Genomic DNA, 19,660 nt, shown 5'->3' on the forward strand with positions numbered 1-19,660 from the left:
CCTAATTACTATACATTTGTTTAAAAGAAAATAACATCCATTTATGTATTGATATACAAAGATATCTTATTGATCAATTTCATTCCCAAGATCAGTGCAAAACATGATCATACTACTGAAAATTGTGTCTTAAAAAATATAAAGTTGGGATAGTCTATTTTCAACAAAGGAGGTTTTCATGTGGTTTCTATGATAGCTGGTGAATAACTACATTTAATAAATACAGTAAAATGCAAATCACACAAAAGTGGCAAGATAAAGCCCGAGGCACCCAGCTCTGTATTTGAAAATTCAGTGCCTTTGAGAGTCTAAAGAGAGGTGTAGATATAGCCAGTGAATAAAATGTACTCATACCTGAGTTTTGTTTCCCTATTTAAACTAGTATTATAATTTCAAATTATTTTATGTCCTAAAGTAAGTAAAGTATTTCAGATTCTTTGTATGCTACCATGAGTTGTTTTAAGAAAATTGGAATGGGTTGTTCTATTCTACTATTATATTTGTATAAAGCCAAAAAACATGCCATAGTTTCAGAAAGGGTATAGCCAATTGTGGAATTGTGTTGTTATGTGAATTCATAGTTATAAGTTTTAGCATATCAACTATGAAGCCATAGCCAGATCTATCTTGACGAATATCTCTTATAATTGTGGGCCCTATGTGTTTGGAGGACCAAGATTTTTCTTAAAACGAGTGTAGGTACATGCATACATACATACGCACATAATTGAAGGACAATTTCCTGAGTTTATTTATGTCACATTTATCAAATGTTTTTTTATGAAACAAGCAGTGTTTTGGGGGCTTTAGTGTTAACAGTGAACAGTAGTTATAAAATCCTCATGTTTATGGCATTTATGTTTTAGTGGGGTATGCAGGTAATGTACAAATATAAAAAGCATATAATATCAGTGAGTAATAAAGGTTATGAAGAGAAAGCAAAATAAATATAAGAGTATGTCAGGGGATGTGCATAAATATGCTGTTTGCTATTTTGTGTTATGGAGTCAGGCCAGACTTGTTTGAGGAAGGAGCAGAGACCCAGTCAAGTGTGGAAGCTAACCTGGTGGATATCTGGTAGAACGATAATCCAGGCAGGGAGAACCACCAGGTCCTAAAGTGGGATCTTCTTTGCCATGCTGTGCTTGAAGGCCCGGAAAAAAAAAAAAAAAAAAAAAAGCAACAATGGCTAGACTGACTGAGAGGTGGTAGAAAATGAGATTGGAGACATGCCGGTCGTTAGATCATATTTTTAACAGGTCATTTTACAGACTTTGGATTTTATTCTCAGTGTGATGTGGAAGACTTGTAGGATTTTGAGCAAGGGAAACCAAGGAGGCAATATCAATGAATCTGCTTAATAACCCAAATATTTTTTATCATTATGGATTCAAAGATATTTTATAGGAAATCCACTATCTTATTTTTATGTGAAAGACTGTGATATTAATTACTAAACTAAAGACATAAATATCTGAAAGCTAAGTTCTGTAGCTTTCATTGATTTATGAATACAAATGTAATAGTACTTTAGTAAAGTGAAATTTAATGCAGTCACTGATATTGAAATCAAAGCACACATTGTCTTAAAATTTTTTTTTAGTCAATTGGGACAAAAGTATGGAAGCCAGGAATACATTTGGAAATCTATCGTTTTCTGAGTGTGGCAATGTTGTGATTTGATAAGTTACCAGAAAAAAAGGTGTAAGGTGAAGAAGAGGAAAGACTTGTTTATTCGTGGTAATTGTTGAGCACTTCCTGTATGCCTAGCCTTAATAAATAGTTTTGGTTTAAAAATCATTGCAGCAAAATTGTCAGGAATAATAGGGTAAAAAAGAAATCTGTTATCATATTTGGATATTTTAACATTCTTTCTCATTCATGGTAGAACAATTACGTGGGAGAAAGATCAATGAAGATGTAAAAAATCTGAATGAAATTATCAACTACTTGACCTGATTAATATTCATAGAAAACTATCCCTAACTACAAAACATACCATACTTTCAAGTGCATATGGAAGTAAATTAAGAATTAATATATATAACATAGATAATAGTGGCCTTATCTATTTGGAAATTTTAAAATGACCTTTTAGATAACCCTTGGGTCAAAATGGAAATTAGAAAATATTTCAAACTAAATTTTAATAAGAATTTAACACATAAATATCTGTAGATGCAACTAAAGCATTGCTCAGAAAGGAAGTTATAGTTTTACAATGCTAATGTTAGAAAGGAAGATATAAAATCAATATTCTAAATACCTACTTTAAGAACTAATAAATAAAATAAATACCTCATGTGTAAATTCATTATAAGTAGTAAGATATTACTATGCCAGTTTTTTAGATGAAAGGCATAGAGACGTTAAGAAACTTCCTTAAGGTCACAGAACTAAAGGAAGAGTCAGAATTTGGGGCCATGTCTGGTGGACACAGAATGAGAATTGTAGCAGTTTAGGTAAGAAGAGATATGGTATGTGCAGCTGTGAGTTAAGGGTGCCAAGATGAGCTGTGGTAAGAACCACAAGAAAGCCATAACTAAACACAAACAGATACTCCCAGAGATACATACACAGGGCTGGGGCCCAGGGTGACATCCCAATTTTATATGCTGAATTCTTCAAAATATGAAGATTTTCTCTGTGCTTTTTAGGTATTCAACTGACATAATCTTGCTCCTATTCTTTACTTAAACTTGAGATTAAAAAATAACTTTAATTCAAGTTATTGTATAAGAAAACACTGTACTAGTTTGGATTCATTTTAATTGTTTGTGACAGAAAACCGCAAATCTCTATAGCTTAAATTAGGTGGAAGAGGATTTGTTTCTCATGTGAGAAGCCAAAAGGTAGGTAGTGGAAGGGCGATTGCAGTGTGAGGGGCTCAGGCTCCTTCTAGTTTTTTGCTGTGTTGTGGATGATTTTAATTCTCATGATTATCTAATGTTCTAAGATGGCTGCTGGTGCTCTAGCCATCGTATTCCTGCAGAAAGCTCTGAGGAAGAGGGAAAGATGGGCATTTCCTATCTCTTTAATGCCATCTTTTATTTTTATTGAAATACAATTGACATTAGTTCTAGAAGTACAACATAATGATTCAATATTTGTGTATATTGCAGATCGATTACCGCTGTAGGTCTGGTTAACATCCATCATTATACAGTTACAAAATGTATTTTCTTGTTTAAGTTTATTTATTTTGAGAGAGAGAGAGAGAGAGAGAGAGCAGAGGAGGAGCAGAGAGGAGGGAAAGAATCCTCTAAGTAGGCTCCAAGGTGTCAGCATGGCCAGACCTCACAAATCATGAGCTGAAATCGAACGTGAGTTGCTTAACTGACTAAGCCATCCAGGTGCCCCTGTGATGAGAACTTTTAAGATCTACTGTCAGCAACTTTTAGGTATACAACACAGTATTATTAACTATAATCACCATGCTTTATATTACATCTCCATGACTTACTTTATACCTGGAAATTTGACATTTTTGACTCCCTTTTTGCATTTTTAATGCCATCCATTGGCCATTGTTTACACCCTTGACTTACTTCTCCTCAGCTGTGTCCACACATAACTGAGAGAAGGGGGCAAAGAAGTTCTTCCAGGCAGCCACATGCCAGCTAAAACTTGGAGAATTTATTGCTGTGGAGGAATGGAAGAATGAGTACAGGGAGTCAGATATCTGCAGTCCACAAATTTAGATGAGGAAAACTCATACAGACACATGGGTCTCCTGGGTGGCTCAGTCAGCTAAGCATCTGACTCTTGATTTCTGCTCATCGTAATCTCATGGTTCCTGAGATCGAGTCCCACGTTGCGTTCTGCACTGACAGCACAAAGCCCACTTGGGATTCTCTCTCTTTTTCTCTCTCTCTGTCCCTCTCTCACTCACTGTCTCACTACAAAATAAATAAATAAGCTTAAAAAGAAAAATAAAGGGGCGCCTGGGTGGCGCAGTCGGTTAAGCGTCCGACTTCAGCCAGGTCACGATCTCGCGGTCCGTGAGTTCGAGCCCCGCGTCGGGCTCTGGGCTGATGGCTCAGAGCCTGGAGCCTGTTTCCGATTCTGTGTCTCCCTCTCTCTCTGCCCCTCCCCCGTTCATGCTCTGTCTCTCTCTGTCCCAAAAATAAATAAACGTTGAAAAAAAAAAAAGAAAAATAAAATTAATACAGACACAAAGAGCACATTGAACATAATGTAGCTATGGTTACCAGTAATGTTTTGTGTAAATCAGGAGTAATCATATCCTTTTGTTTCCATTGTTTGTGACCGCTTACAGCATTGCCAAATCAGATGGAAGAACTAAAATAGTCTGTTACTTTTTATCTCCTATTTTCCCCTCCCTCCGCAGGTATCACCACAGTCCTGACTATGACAACTCTGAGCACAATCGCCAGGAAGTCATTACCTAAGGTTTCTTATGTGACTGCGATGGACCTCTTTGTTTCTGTTTGTTTCATTTTTGTTTTTGCAGCCTTGATGGAATATGGCACCTTGCATTATTTTACCAGCAACAAAAAAGGAAAGACTTCTAGAGACAGAAAGCAAAAAAATAAGAGCTCGGTATGTTATAAAAATCTGTTTATAAAATGTTTATAAAATAACATCAACTTATTACAATAGAGATGGTGTTCTGAATACTCATGCTATACTTGCTTAGACAAATATGGATTCTTGAAGTACCCAACAAAAGATAAATAACGTTAAGATGACACCGGAGTACCTAACATGGCCTACCAGGAGAAGTATATTGACAGTGCCCTTTAGAAAAGACTCTGAATCCCCTTGTAAAGGGTGGTTTCTTACATTGTGGATTTTCCCCAACTGGTAGATTTTTTGTACCCCCCAAATTATTTAAGATCTCTCTTTGATGCTATTTTTGTGTTAGGATTTTCACTTCTTTTTTTTTTTTAATTTTTTTTCAACATTTATTTATTTTTTGGGACAGAGAGAGACAGAGCATGAACGGGGGAGGGGCAGAGAGAGAGGGAGACACAGAATCGGAAACAGGCTCCAGGCTCTGAGCCATCAGCCCAGAGCCCGACGCGGGGCTCGAACTCACGGACCGCGAGATCGTGACCTGGCTGAAGTCGGACGCTTAACCGACTGCGCCACCCAGGCGCCCCAGGATTTTCACTTCTAACAAAAGGTGGCCCACAAAATTACTTGATTTTTAGAGATAAAGAACCCTCTTTAATATTAGTATTCAGCTGTGTTTGAAAGTCATAGCTATGAAGTGTTTTTGATTCGCCTATATTTGTGCTCTCTTACTCCCCCTTCCCTATCATGTATCTACCCCAACATACATCACATCAAATTGATAGATTAGAAGTGGCTCTATTAATTTCAATATACTTAAGTATTGGATGACCAACTATAATCTATTATAATGGCAATTGTAACAACCTTCAAGTAATATCCAGCACTTACTGAGTATGCCAGGTATTTTATGTGCATGATTTCATTTATGTTCCTATGAGGACAAGTTCAGCAATTTGCAGAAGGACAGACAGCCTTAGGAACTGAAGAATCCAAGACTCAAACCTAGGTCTTTTTTGGTGCCAGAGCTGAAGCTTGTAATCACTCCTTAGTGTTTCCTGTTCTTATAGGACTCAGAAAAGTCAACATCTGTTCCTCCAGTATTGACCAAAAAAAAAAAAAAAAAAAAAGCCACTATTTTGCTGATTCCAGGAAATGTTTTTTTTTTTCAAAGCGGAGTTTTTTCCCAAATACCTAAATTAATGAGAACAGCTATCCTGAGTGGCAAGCTTGTAAGCCTACCATAGAGCGTATATAATAAGTCACGGAGTTTTCTATATTATCTCCTAACTTAGCAAGTTCTAGGATTCAATGCTTTTCTCCCCTCCTCCCATTTTTCATTAATTTCTTTATCACACTTTGACATCATTTTCAATTGTATTTTACTTTTCATATTATACTCCAAGGACCAAACCCTATGTGTATTTGCTTTTGGTTTCCCGCAATATTCCAAGAAAGTGGAGCACATTGATGGCAGTACACATTTGATAACCTACATTGCAGAATTAGTCTGTGACTTTCTCAATTTGACTTATTTTAGCTTACCCATAGGACATAATATAACCCCTGAATGGATAAACCATCAGGGAGCCATAATGTCAATGTTAATATCCATTTGCTAAATTTTTAGGTAAAGAAAAATGCAGGTTTTCTACCATTTTCCTTTAATCAAAGCCAAGCATCCTCTCTGGATTTTCCATTTCATCATTTACTCATCCATAGCTATGTTCAATGACTACTTTGAAAATTTTACTTCTGGAAACTGAATAAAAGGCAGGAAATCTATAATCTCACATAGATTCTCTAATTTCATTATAAAAATATACAAATGTAGCGACTATTATTATATTATCAAAGACACTCAACCAAAAAGTGGCTACTCTACGACTATAGCGAATCAGTTTGGCTATCACATTCACTCAGTAAACTTAACCATTGGAGTGCAAATTTTAAAACTATGATTTTTTAAAATAATTCATTCACCAAATATTTGTTAGGGACACCCATATCCTAGGCAATGTTCTAGAATTTAAGGGAAAAAATCTATACACTGGGTATTTAAAATTTAGCATCAGGCCCAGGAGGCAAAATAATAAACATGAAAAAATAAGGAATAAAAATTAAATAAGAGCTTTGAAGCACTAAATTTCAACCATTAAAAGTTAAATTGATATATATTGTTGACTACCTAGGTACAAAAAATATTTTTATTAGAGCTATCCAGAATAAAGTTCTGTAGTCTTTCCTTTCTGTTCAGTTATGTGATTTATGAGCTCTTTTAATAGTAAATAACATGTTGATTGAAAAACCAGGATCAGTAATCAAATCTGACTCCCTGCTTGGTTTTGTGTTCAACCATATGGTCTTGCTAATTGAGTAAATCAGATTGCACTTTCATGAAGAATAAACAGCTTTGCTTGTTGTCTCGAGTGCTCTACTTAATCGTTTTGTGGAGTCTGTTCTTTCTTCTGCCAGCCAGGACAAAAAATTGCATAACCTAGACCCAGAAGTCTTGAAGCATCTTGGCTTTACACCTTTTCAAATGTTTCTGTTGTTGTTGTTGTTGTTGTTGTTGTTGTTGTTACTGTTCTCATCTTCCTGTTTTTCTTTTCCTTCCTCTTGTTCTTCCTCCTCTTTTTCCTCCTCCCCTCTCCCTCCTCCTCCTTCTCCCACTTCTCCTCCTTCTCCTTCCCCTTCTGTCTCTCTTCCTTCCATACCCCCACTTTCTTTCATAAACTCAAAATTCTGAGGAGTTTAAAACATGGCATTTTCCCCTTTTTGTTCTCTGAATGACTTACAGGAACAGTCAAGTCAGAACCAAAGACCTTGACTAGAGTCACTGAAAGATCAACGTGTCTGTTATTAAGCAAAACCGAAATCCCCTTCTTGAGGTCTCTTTGCTTAACTGAATCTCAGATTATTCAATTTATTTAAAAAAGCGATAATATTTGAATACAATAGATTTTTAGCTCCAATGACCCTCTTAAAAAAACAAATTAATAAAAATACTTTTCACCTTACTCTCCATGTGATATATTAGGCCTTTTCTCTATTTCCCTTCCTTTTTCTGTTCTCTCTTTCTCTCTCCCCCTCTCTCTCTCACTCTCTGTGTCTCCCCCTTTACCTCCCATCTTCCTTCCTTTCTTCCTCCCCCTGCTTTCGTCTTTCCATATCTATTTCTTTCCTCTTTATTTTTTTTTTATTGTGAATATCATTGACATTTTAATTTGGCCCATATTTCCATCCCATATAATACATATTATTGTGTTTTTATTCATACTCATTAAGAACATGCTTCAGGTATGTTTATGTCAACATCTGTTTTGTTTTTCTTTTTTAAATCTAAGAAGTTAAGAGTGTTGTAGCATGGAATCCAGACTCTACAAAACAGGTAAAGGTCATAGAAATACAATTGTAGTAAGCCATTCATTATTAACTAAAGAGTAGTTCGTGTTGAAACTAGAATATTCATCCCATAGATGATTAGAAATCTCAGAAAACCATATTATACCTATATCAGGGGCCTGGTATACCCATCTGAGGAGAGACTTACTTATTTGTAATCTCTTAATTTGGTTAAAGTATGCAATCATGGAAATGTATTTCACCGATCATGGACAAGGCACTTTGGAGAGAAAAAACAATAGAATGTGTTCTTTGCTTTCATAGATCTTAAATGTAGTTATGGAAAAATATAATATACATGTAAACATAAGATAAAGTATAATACAAATTAAAAATAAAAATGAAGATAATAAGAGAATTAGCTCAGAAGACTGGGTTCAAATACTTTTTCAGAAGCAGTGTTTTCTATAGTAAATATATATTAGCATATTTTAAAGGAAATGTTCATATTGAAATAGAGACAAGTACCATGAAGCCTGACCTATGTGGTTTATCCCTCGCATTGAGGAAGTCCAGAAACACCAGGTGACGTGGTCTGTGAAACACTGACTTCAGCACACAGTGCTGAGAGGAGGTTATGTTAATGTGAGTCACGATGGAATGGGTGGTTTCCTTCCATTTCCGGTGTAAATAACTCACTCAGAAAGTTGTAAAGTAATGCTTTCAAAGGGGATTTGACAGAGAAAAATTCATAGGAAGTGTGATGTCATCGAATTCGTTCTTTCAAGAGTAAGTTACAAAGTTCAGGAGAACAAATTAGGAAGAATATTTAAGATAGAGAAAGAACCATGTGAGCCAAGCTGAGTCTTATGTGAGAATAAGATATAGACTTATGAGACTTATGAGAAAAAGATATAGATAGACTGGTATATGTTCCAAGCTGTATTGTCCAGTGCAGTAGCCATTGGCCATATATCGCTAGGTTGATTTAAATTGATTAAAATTAACCCAAATTTAAAATTCAGTATCTTAGTATCATTAGTCATATTTCAAGTGCTCAATAGCTGCATCTGACTAGTGAGCACCATGTTGAACAGTGCAGACACAGGACATTTTTGTCATCATAGAAAATTGTACTGGACAGTGCTGGTCTAGAAAATAGGAATCTTAGGAAAGAAAATAACCTAGGTTGAGGATAGAAAAGCGGTATATGGCCAAGTTGTGGAAAGTCTCCAGTACCAAGCTAAAGAATTTATATTTTGTACTGTCAGGACTGTTAAGCCATGAATGTTTTTAGGCAAGATGGCATATTTGTATCTATGTTTCTGAAAGACGATTAGAGGTAGCCTGGAATATGCACTTGAATGACAAACAAGGCAGGGAGATAAATTTGGAAACTATTACAATAGTTCATTCAAGAAGTAATATATCACAGAGAGCAGGACCCAGGATATTAGAGTGAAGATAATGTGTGGGAAAGTTTTTGTTTGTTTTGCCCATAATCCCCACCCCTCAGCTCCCTTCAAATAAATGATCTTATTTTCAGTTAGTACATATCTATATAAATATTCATCTACCTTTGAGAGTACTGAAATAAAAGCCATATAAATACGCAGTTTCACAAATTATAAATCTTTCCCTTAATGGCATTTGGCAAAGCCTCTAGGAGAGATCATTTGATATTGATGAGATGTGAAATACAAGGTTATTTAAATAACTGTAAGGTGTCAGTAGGTGTGGGATGTTGTCAACAGACGGCATAGCCATTTAATATCAGCTGTGACAATGGTCATATAAAGATCCTCGGGAGGTATATAAATACCAACAACAGTAGCTCTTTGTTTTTTTAACCTCGATTTCCAAATAACACTAATATTTCTCTACCTACCTAAACCATCATAGATTATTATAGCTGAAAGGGACCAGATTAGTCACAAGTAAAAAAAAATCTCATTGAAAAAATTAATTTTAGGAGTGCCTGGGTGGCTCAGTCAATTAAACATGGAACTCTTGATTTCGGCTCAGGTCATGATCTCACTGTCCATGGGATGGAGCGCCATGCTGTCAGCACAGAGCCTGCTTGGGATTCTCTCTCTCCCTTTCTCTCCGCCCCTTACCCACTTGTGCCTGCGCATGCTCTTTCTCTCTCTCTCTCTCTCATACACAGTTGAACAAATCAAAAAGTATAAAATGTACAAGTGAAGAATAAAATTCTGTACCGTGAACACTTGCTCCTAGTCTTTAGAATTAACCACATTTTATCATTTTGCTCTTACTTTCCTCTGATGATTATTTCCATTATATATCCGATTCTTAAGGTACCAAGTTTAATAAAGTTGTGACTCTTTGGTATAAAAGAAAAATATAGCTTTCCCACCATCTCCATCTTATGCTTTCCTTTAATATTTTATCTTCCTTTTAATAACTATTGTTGACTACTTCTCAAATTTCAAATAATACACTTAAATATCTACCTTTTAATTCATTATCACTAATTATAATGCCAATCTGATTATTATTTTGATAGTAAATCTTTCTCTTTCTGACCTGAAAATTTTCATCTCATCTCTTTTTCCATGGTGTTAAAATTTCTGAGGGCCAGTACACTCTCTGTTTTTTTTTACCTCATTTATTTCATTACTTAATATTCTTATCTTCTATTTCTGAGAATTTCCTTGATTCTTTATTTCAATTATTTTCTGTTTTCTCCTAAATTCCTCATAGAATTCTTATTAGATACACGTAGGCCTCCTAGGTTAATTGTCCATGTGTTGCAGATACTCTTTTTTTTTATCCTATTTTTTACTATCCTATTTGTTATTGGTACATTCTTTGTCTGTATATTGTGGGCCACTTCCTTCCTTAAGATTTTATTTCACAATGTTTTAGATTTTTTTTTTCCCTGAATTTACAATGTTTTCCTTAATTTCCGAGAGCTTTTATTTTCTAACTGGTCTCTATCCTGTTTTCCTTAAATGGATACAACTTATCTCTTTAAGTATTTCTGAGTGAACGAATGCAAAAGGTTAATATTCTCTTATGTTTCCTGAATTATTAGAATCAGTAATTCTAGCTGTTCATCTCCATGTTTTTCTTTTGTAGTGTTAGTATCTTGAAAGTTCACCTTGGAAGTTCTTGGCGATTTTTCTCCAATAGGCCCTGCAAGCTTGGCATGTCATTCTTGAATTTCCAAGGGTCAGATTTCACTTCCGTGGGGGTGGGGATGGGGACCACGACATCTTAGTGCTTCCAAACATGCACACATACACTCTAAATGATGATGAGGGTTTTACTAGGACATTCCAATACCAACTTCAGGAGCCCTAATCCTCCCTGGAGTGGCATGAGATGATCTGATGGTCGAAGTTTCAAGGTTCTAAACGTGAGCAGACATCAACCTGTGTACATCTCTACTTTCTACATGCGTGGATGAGTGATGGTTCAGACCGCAGTAGCTATTCCGGAGATGGGCATTTCACAAAGGCCATGTTTTCCATCCTGTTTTATCATTCCCATTCTTCCTGCTTTAGAGTAAGCATCTCTGAAGCTTTGATGGGAAGAACAGCTCTTCCCCTCATGCTTCCATTTCCTGAGCCTCTTCCAAAATGTGGCTTCCTTTGGTCCACTTCGCTTGTTGGCTTGTTTTCACCTGTTCTTTGTCTTTCGGGAACAGCACAAACTCTGACATGCTGATTGGCCACTCAGCATCACTAAGATCCATCTCACGTCTGTTGTTAACACTGATGTGGATTTTTGTAGGTTTTGAAATGGATTTTATAAAAGTACGGTGTCTTGAGAAAACCTGTGCTCAGGCTGGCATTCTCGCATGTAAAATTTTAAATGGGAAATTAAGGACAGTAATATTAGTGTTTCATAATATTGATAACATGACCTAATAATATTTCATATTCACATTATTGATATTTAATAACATCAATGATGTTAGTGTATGATACAAATAATAATATATAAGCATACATAAATATAATTTGTACATAAATGTTTTATTTACTACTGAATAATATTTATTTGACATTAATGTGTCTTGATGCTTGAAATATATTTTGTATACCTATCTCCTTTATTAATATCTACATAGTGTAGTCCTTAATATATAACCAGACATACATATCTTTAATAATGAGACCGTGATCAATTTATTGTAATGTTAAGTTCAGCTATATTCTTAGTGACGTTTTCAAATAACAATATAATGGTATATTCTCAAAACGATATTATTTAAAGTAAAAAAAAAACTTTGATTATGTAGTTTATTTTTATAACACTTAACCTGATTTTTTAAATTTTTTCAATGCTTGCTATTTTGGGGGGGGGGACAGGACCTTTACTTGAGAAATTATAAGATGGGTAATAAAGTTGCACTTCAGATAAATGAGGATTGGAATGTGCATATTCTACTGATTAATTTTTTAGTGGTTTCCAGGTCACAATCTGTGTGTCAAAATATTTTGTTTTATTGCTACTGTGTCAGCTCTTGGGATATTTTTCTCAGCACATATAAAATATATTTCTGTTCACATCCATCATTCATTAAAGTGTAGCTTCTTTCAGTTTATGGACTTGTGGTGTTTTGAGGGACAGCAGGAAACTGGAAAATTGTCCATTTAAAGTGTCACTGCAATAGAAGCTCTCCATGATTTTGAACACTACAGATTAGTCCATTTTTAAAATTAACCACTTGCAGTTTTTCTCCACCTTTGTGCACTTTAATGTTTAATCATCCCCTCATACACAACTGATATCTTCTAACAAACACACCGTCTTCCTATTTATGGCAGTGCTGAGGGATATTTGGAATGTATTTTGTGCCATATAACCTTGAAATTGCCTATTAACAAAGTTGTATTTAATTTTTTAACTTATTTATTTATTTATTTATTTATTTATTTATTTATTTATTTTGAGAGACAGAGCGTGCACAGGGGAAGGCAGAGAGAGAGGGAGACACAGAATCCAAAGCAGGCACCAGGCTCCAAGCTGTCAGAACAGAACCTGACGCAGGGCTCGAACTCCCGAACTGCCCAGGTGCCCCAAACAAACTTGTATTTTAATCACTTTCCACTCTGATTAGCACTTGAACATATGTTATTTAAGTACTAAGTGACAAAGAAATGAATACCAATTTGCCTCACTTTGTACATAATTTTAGTGCTCCATTAAAGTTTCAGAGTCTTATTCAAGTATCCCCAAGTGTCAACCTGAAAAGATATGTCGTTAACATTTAATAATATACTGCTTCTGCTTTTTATGATACATCCAGGCAAGTGGAGTCATGAATTGATTTGTGTTTAAGGCATTGCTCCTTATCTTTAGGCTGCACATTTTGTTTCTAATATTATGACTTGTGTGATGCATTTATCTTTTTAAAATATCACTCTATGTAATTATTTGCTACTTTTTACATCTACTGAATTTTAACATTTAGTAGTTTGGTTTCTATGTTTCTGTTGAAATAAAATGGATTTTAGTATAGATCCAAAGTTTTTTAAATTCTCTTTTGTTTAATTTTTAACATCTTTTCCATACAATATTTAATATTCAAGGCTTTGAGATTTGTCTCTTTCAAAATGCAGGATGAAAAAATGTAAACATTTTCATTAGGAAGAATTTAGGATCAGGTTAAAATAATTTTTGTGATCTCAGCATTATATTTAGTGTTTAGGTAATAAAATTAATGAGTCTTACAAGTTGTAGGATTCACATTTTAAGATAGTCCCTAAATATGGAGAAGTTCTGAAGGAAGAGTTATGGAAACTGGAATCTTCATTAATATTTTAATTGCTGTTTTATTCAAGGGTTCATTAATTTTTTCCCAGTAACATTAAAAAAATTTTTTTGACATTATTTATTATTGAGAGACAGGGAGAGAAAGAGCATGAGCAGGGGAGGGGCAGAGAGAGGGGGAGACACAGAATCCAAAGCAGGGTCTAGGCTCTGAGCTGTCAGCACAGAGCCTATTGGGGGCTCAAACTCACAAACCAGGAGATCATGACCTGAGCCGAAGTGAGAAGCTCAACTGACTGAGCCATCCAGGTGCCCCTCCAGTAACATTTTTTATAAGGTCCATGTTGTTGTTACTGTTATTGTTGGTTAGCACATCTTTTATACCAAATTGTGATAGGTCTCCCACAGGCATCAACACTAGCAATAGCAATAAGATTACCTATTGGCAGCTGAATACTTGTATGTTTCATATTTTGCTTTGTGCTTTATGCACATCATCTCCTTTAATCACCAGATGGATCTGTGTACTACTGTGACTTTTGTACAGCAGAAGACACGGAGACAGAGGAAGAGCACTAACAAGTCTTGTTCGAGGTGACATAACTCTGCTGGGCAGAAATGGAATTGTTGACCAAACCTGTCTGACTCCAACGTGATTGCTTTAATGTCTCACAGTATCCTGGACTTGTTTGATTTTTAAATATTAAAAATTTTTTTATTATATAAGTATTATTCAGAACCTGGTATCATAAAAAATTAATTTGATATGGGTCCCACATGATCCTGATAAAAGTAGCTGCTATAAGTGGGCAAGATGGAGCACTTATCATTTAAATAAGTCATGTAATATACTCATCACAGCCATCACAAAAATCAGGTGCTGATATAATTCCAACTATGAGGCTAGCTATATTGGTAGAATGTACCAAATTTTGGACACAGTTGTTCTCAAACAAAAACCTGAGTTTTTAACTCCTGCATGTTGTCTCTTCCAAATATGATGCCTTGCACTTATCCTCTACTACAAACCCTGTCCATGTCTTTTTTTATTCATTCACAGTTCTTCAAAGCTTTTCTGCATTATCAAAATTCCATCTTTGCTATTTGCTCTCATTATCACCAAAATAAATAAATTATGTAATATAATAGTAGCAAACAGACGCTTAGAGAATTATAAATGTTTTAGTGTAAAATATTTTGTTTTAGAATTAGATTCATGGTTAACAATATTTTGGTGGGCCAGTTTTCTAAAGGTATACAATATATTGCACATTTGAGCATTTTTTTCCCTGAAAGGTCTTTGGAATGTATAATAATATTAAGTTATGTGTTACAAAGTAAATTATAAATCTAAAAACGCGTTAGGATTGAACACCTCTCTGATTTCTAAAAACTAAGATTATTTTTATTGCAGAGTTTGCCTTGAGGAGCCAAACTGATCTTTCTTTATGAGATTTTTTTTTTCTGAAAAACTCATTTATTATTTTACTCAGATGTCCCCTGGACTCCATCCTGGATCCACTCTGATTCCAATGAATAGCATTTCTCTGCCACATGGAGAAGAGGATTATGGGTACCAGTGTTTGGAGGGCAAAGATTGTGCCAGTTTCTTCTGCTGCTTTGAAGACTGCAGAACAGGATCATGGAGGGAAGGAAGGATACACATACGCATTGCCAAAATTGACTCCTATTCTCGAATATTTTTCCCAACAGCTTTTGCCCTATTCAATTTGGTTTATTGGGTTGGCTACCTTTATTTATAAATTCTGTTCACTAGGCAAAAACCATAAGAAGTTTAACTAAATCGATAAAATCTACTGCACTTCAGTAACAGGAAGTTTTAAATTTAAAATGCAGGAAACCAATGTAAAATTAAAACTATTAAAATGTAAAACTATTGAACCATTCTATGGCTTCAAAGGTAAATAAAGTAGCAGCTTTCATATTAATTTACTTAAATGTATGTAAAATAGATTAGTCGCAAAATTCAGTATATAAAGTACTATTATATATTTTTACTTTAATCTTATTTATTTTACTTATATCCCATTAGGATTTTGAATTTGTTAAGTTCTGTGATTCATATTTTAAAGATGGATTACTTTAATTATTTTAATAATATTATATTTAAATATAATCTGTCCCTTTTTGTAATGGGAGCATAATCTCATGCCTAATGTTTATATAGTAATTTTTTGCTTGGAAAATATTGTTATTTTCATTTTTCTCTTACTTTTTATTTGTATGCCCTGTTTTCAATAGAGCTAGTGAAAACCATGATTTCCTGGCATTTCTATCCAGATGTTTTACTCCCAAGAACAAATTAAATTAGAAGAAAAGGCCAGTTTTTACCTTATTATAAGACCAGTTTTTAATCTGTATTTTAGTCAAGTCCATTTCCTGACACAATATTAAATAGAACTCTAGTTACATTTAGTTTTGGTGATTTACCAACTAGGATGGAAACCACCAAGGTCATTTCTTTTAAATACAAGGGGAAAATAAAATGTTACACTTATCATTTTATTCTCTGCCTCACAGCATTTATGAAGTATGAAGAAGTTAACACTGAAATGTTTGGATCTACCAAGACTGAAATTAAATACAGAAAGAATTGATTTTTTTCTTTATGCTCTACAAAAGCATTGCATTCTCTAAATTAACAAAACGTTGAAGAATAGTGCTTGTATATACTTATTGTGGATAAAGAATTATTATGTAACAAAGTGAGTAACAGTTCATATTGAGGATATGGGCTTAAATATGTATCATTAATAATTGCTGGACTAAAAACATTCTAGAAATATAGTTTTAGGTGCGTGTCATATATTGTCTTTTCCAGCTCCTACGTTTGGCTCCTGTCAGTTTTACATCTTTGTTATAAATTGTTATGATGTTCTCTTTTTTAAAAAATGAAAGCAAGCTCAAAAATCATGTTAAAAGTAAAATTCTGTTATAGGCATCTCTAAGGAACATGAGTGCAGGAGCCCTCTAACTTCTTAGAGATAAAAGCAGAGAAAGCCTCACTGTAGTGTAAAGCCTGTTGGTTAATAGTTTCCCAAATGCCTCTTTCATGAAGAGGAGAGTTAAATTTAGGCTTTAATCATTACGTTCTTGTAAATAGTTTGGCATATCAGTTGTTTATTAAGAACTCCATGCTCATTCATCTAATTTGGGGGGAAATCACCAAAGTGATCTTGGTAATAACCTTTAAAAATAGTTTCCATTGCCAGGAACAAGTATGAGGATAAGGAGTGCTGTGATCAAAGCCTAGCCTACGGAATGTGGAGGAAGCTCACACCTGTGCATTTGACACAGAAATTCCCCCAACTGGTTAGTGAATACATGAGTGAGGCTTTGACATGGTTATACTTATCTTTTTAGAATATATAGTTTTTTTAAATCTAAATACATTTCATTGTGTGTTCCTTAGCTAAATCAGATTTTTTTTTTACTTTGATTATAAACCTCTGAAAAAAAGTAAGCATGAATTGACTGATAATGCCCAAAATATCCACCGACACTACCTTTTTTGAATGGAGAGCCAAATTAAACTTTGGCCATGTATATATTCACGTACAAATTATTCACGCGTTCATTTTTATAACGTTGAGTGTTGATGGATATTCTTAATGTGAACATTCATTTATGGATAAATGAAAAATGAACTATCCATGGAGAATAAAACACTTCACTAAAATGTACTATGGCTATTTCCGTGTATTAAGCTATAACCTGTTCATTTTCATGAAGGCAATTTTAATTCTGGGATTCCTCAACTCTATCTGAGCATGACTGTATTTTAAAATACTTTAAAATGCTTAATATAAATAGCTTGGATGTTCTCATTGGTGTTCCATGAACTTGGCTTCAAATGTTGGCAATATTAAGAAGCGGAAATAAAATTGATGAAAATATGAAAGATGCTTTACTATATACATTCGTTGTATATATCATGGAAACAAGCACTTTGCTTTCAAAGCAAGTGGCATTTTGAGCAGTTTGATTTAAATATGTAGATCAGAAAGGTGTACAAATCTTGTTATTTCTAAAAATGAGAATAAAAAGAGGAAGATGCAGCTAGTCTCTTTTTACAAGAATTCGGGACGAACTTATTTTCAAAGCGAATGCAGTCTAATTCCTGACGGTCTCTTCCTCCAGGAAGTTTGACCATCTTGAAAAACAATTTTCGGGGGCTCCTGGGTGGCTCAGTTAAGCGTCAGACTTCAGCTCAGGTCATGATTTCACAATTCCTGAGTTTTGAGACCCGCACTGGGCTCTGATCTGACAGCCTAGAGCCTGCTTCGGATTTTGTGTCTTCCTCTCTCTCTGCCCCTTCCCTGCTTGCACTCTGCCTCTCTCTCAAAAATAAATAAACATTAAAAAGAAGAAGAAGAAGAAGAATGATTGATAGTACTCTTACATCAAGGGGCCCATAATTGTAAAATGTGAAATTGTATTCCAAGTCAATATTGTTGACTGTTATGGAGCCCTTGACAAGCCACTGTAAAGTCACAGAAACCATTACCAAATCACCGTCAAAAGCATTCCAGATGGAGTTTTCAGACACAATTGACATGGTTCTAGTAAATACAAGGTCAGTTGTGCCTCTTTTGTGTTTGCATTTTAGAAGTGACATAACAATTCAAAATGTTTATGCAGCACTTTCTATTGTCAAGGTCCTGATTTAGATACAATGGGGAAGGTATAAAGATGAACTACCAAGAAACATATATGAGAGGATTAGTTACATAATTTAAGGGAGGGAGGGTAACTGGGAAACTTTCTAGAGATGGGAGTTGCGAATTCACTATGTCAGTAGGTATGGGTAACTAGAGATCACACTCTCCAGTTGAGTAACCAACTCAATTAAAACTTCCATTTTCATTGAAAGTTAAGATGCATACGTAGACAATTAAAGATGAGGCTACAAAGCTAGGTCGGGCCCTATGGTAAAGGGGCAAGAATACAAATCTCAGGAGGCTGCATGACATTCTAAATTCATGGAGAGTTCACAAAGATACCTAAGTACAAGAGACAGTATTAATACTGCAGAAGTTTCATCTTACCAGGGTCTGATGTTTGGAGTAGGAAAAGCCAAAGCCAGTTCTAAAGCAGCTATAAAACATGAGGTGAGGGAGGATGAAGGTTACTACTGCGGGGATAGACATTCAGGGGAGGAGGGGGAAGATAGCCCCTAAGTAAGAAAGGACAAATGGAGACATGAAGCTGTAATTAACAGGCAACATTAACAGAGTGACACCGTGTGTTTGTGAGGGGAGCAGGGGTCCTGTATTGAAGAGTACGGATATGTAAATAGATACTAAGACACTACAAGGATGCATTACAATCTTGTTTGCTGTTACTTTAAACATTTTAATCAAATGTCATTTTTTTCTATTGATCTATGTTTTTACCATATTAGGGATGAAGAACAAGAATAATCCCCTGAAGTACATATCACAAAGAAGGTCTACTAAGATTTATTATTATTGTTATTATTTAAATCTGTTTCTCATTAAAAGGGATTTCTCTTCAGATAATTTTCTCTTCTTTCTGAGGAAAAAAAAATGTATTCGGACAAAGAATGGAGGAAAACGGGGAATAGAACTAGGCTGCTGTAGGACCAGACAAATCCAGGAAGTTGATTTTTTTTTTAATTTTTTTTTAAAAGTTTATTTATTTTTGAGACAGAGAGAGACAGAGCATGAACGGGGGAGGGTCAGAGAGAGGGAGACACAGAATCTGAAACAGGCTCCAGGCTCTGAGCTGTCAGCACAGAGCCCGACGCGGGGCTCGAACTCACGGACCACGAGATCATGACCTGAGCCAAAGTCGGCCGCTTAACCGACTGAGCCACCCAGGTGCCCCCAGGAAGTTGATTTGTATTCTCAATTTCTGAAATGTTTGTCTCAAAATGAATAAATACATTTTTATTGTTGGACAATGACATGTACCTGGACCATGAATAGTTTGAATGTGAATAGTTAAGATAAGCCTGTGATAATTATAATGCAATTAAGCAGAAAGG

The 19,660-nt window shown here is 35.0% G+C and overlaps 1 protein-coding gene across 1 annotated transcript in view; it reads left to right on the top strand.

Moving 5' to 3' along the window:
* Positions 1-17,551, top strand: part of GABRG1 (gamma-aminobutyric acid type A receptor subunit gamma1) — a 69,994-nt gene extending 52,443 nt beyond the window's left edge. The window contains exons 8-9 of the mRNA XM_040484604.1: positions 4,352-4,563; positions 15,123-17,551. Of these exons, the coding sequence (XP_040340538.1) occupies positions 4,352-4,563; positions 15,123-15,392 (482 nt within the window). The 3' untranslated portion in view covers positions 15,393-17,551. The remainder of the gene's footprint in view (positions 1-4,351; positions 4,564-15,122) is intronic.
* Positions 17,552-19,660: the final 2,109 nt, after the last annotated feature.

Source organism: Herpailurus yagouaroundi, unplaced genomic scaffold (genome assembly GCF_014898765.1).
Source record: "Herpailurus yagouaroundi ecotype Mexico unplaced genomic scaffold, PumYag 28, whole genome shotgun sequence".
Taxonomy (NCBI): Eukaryota; Metazoa; Chordata; class Mammalia; order Carnivora; family Felidae; genus Herpailurus; species Herpailurus yagouaroundi.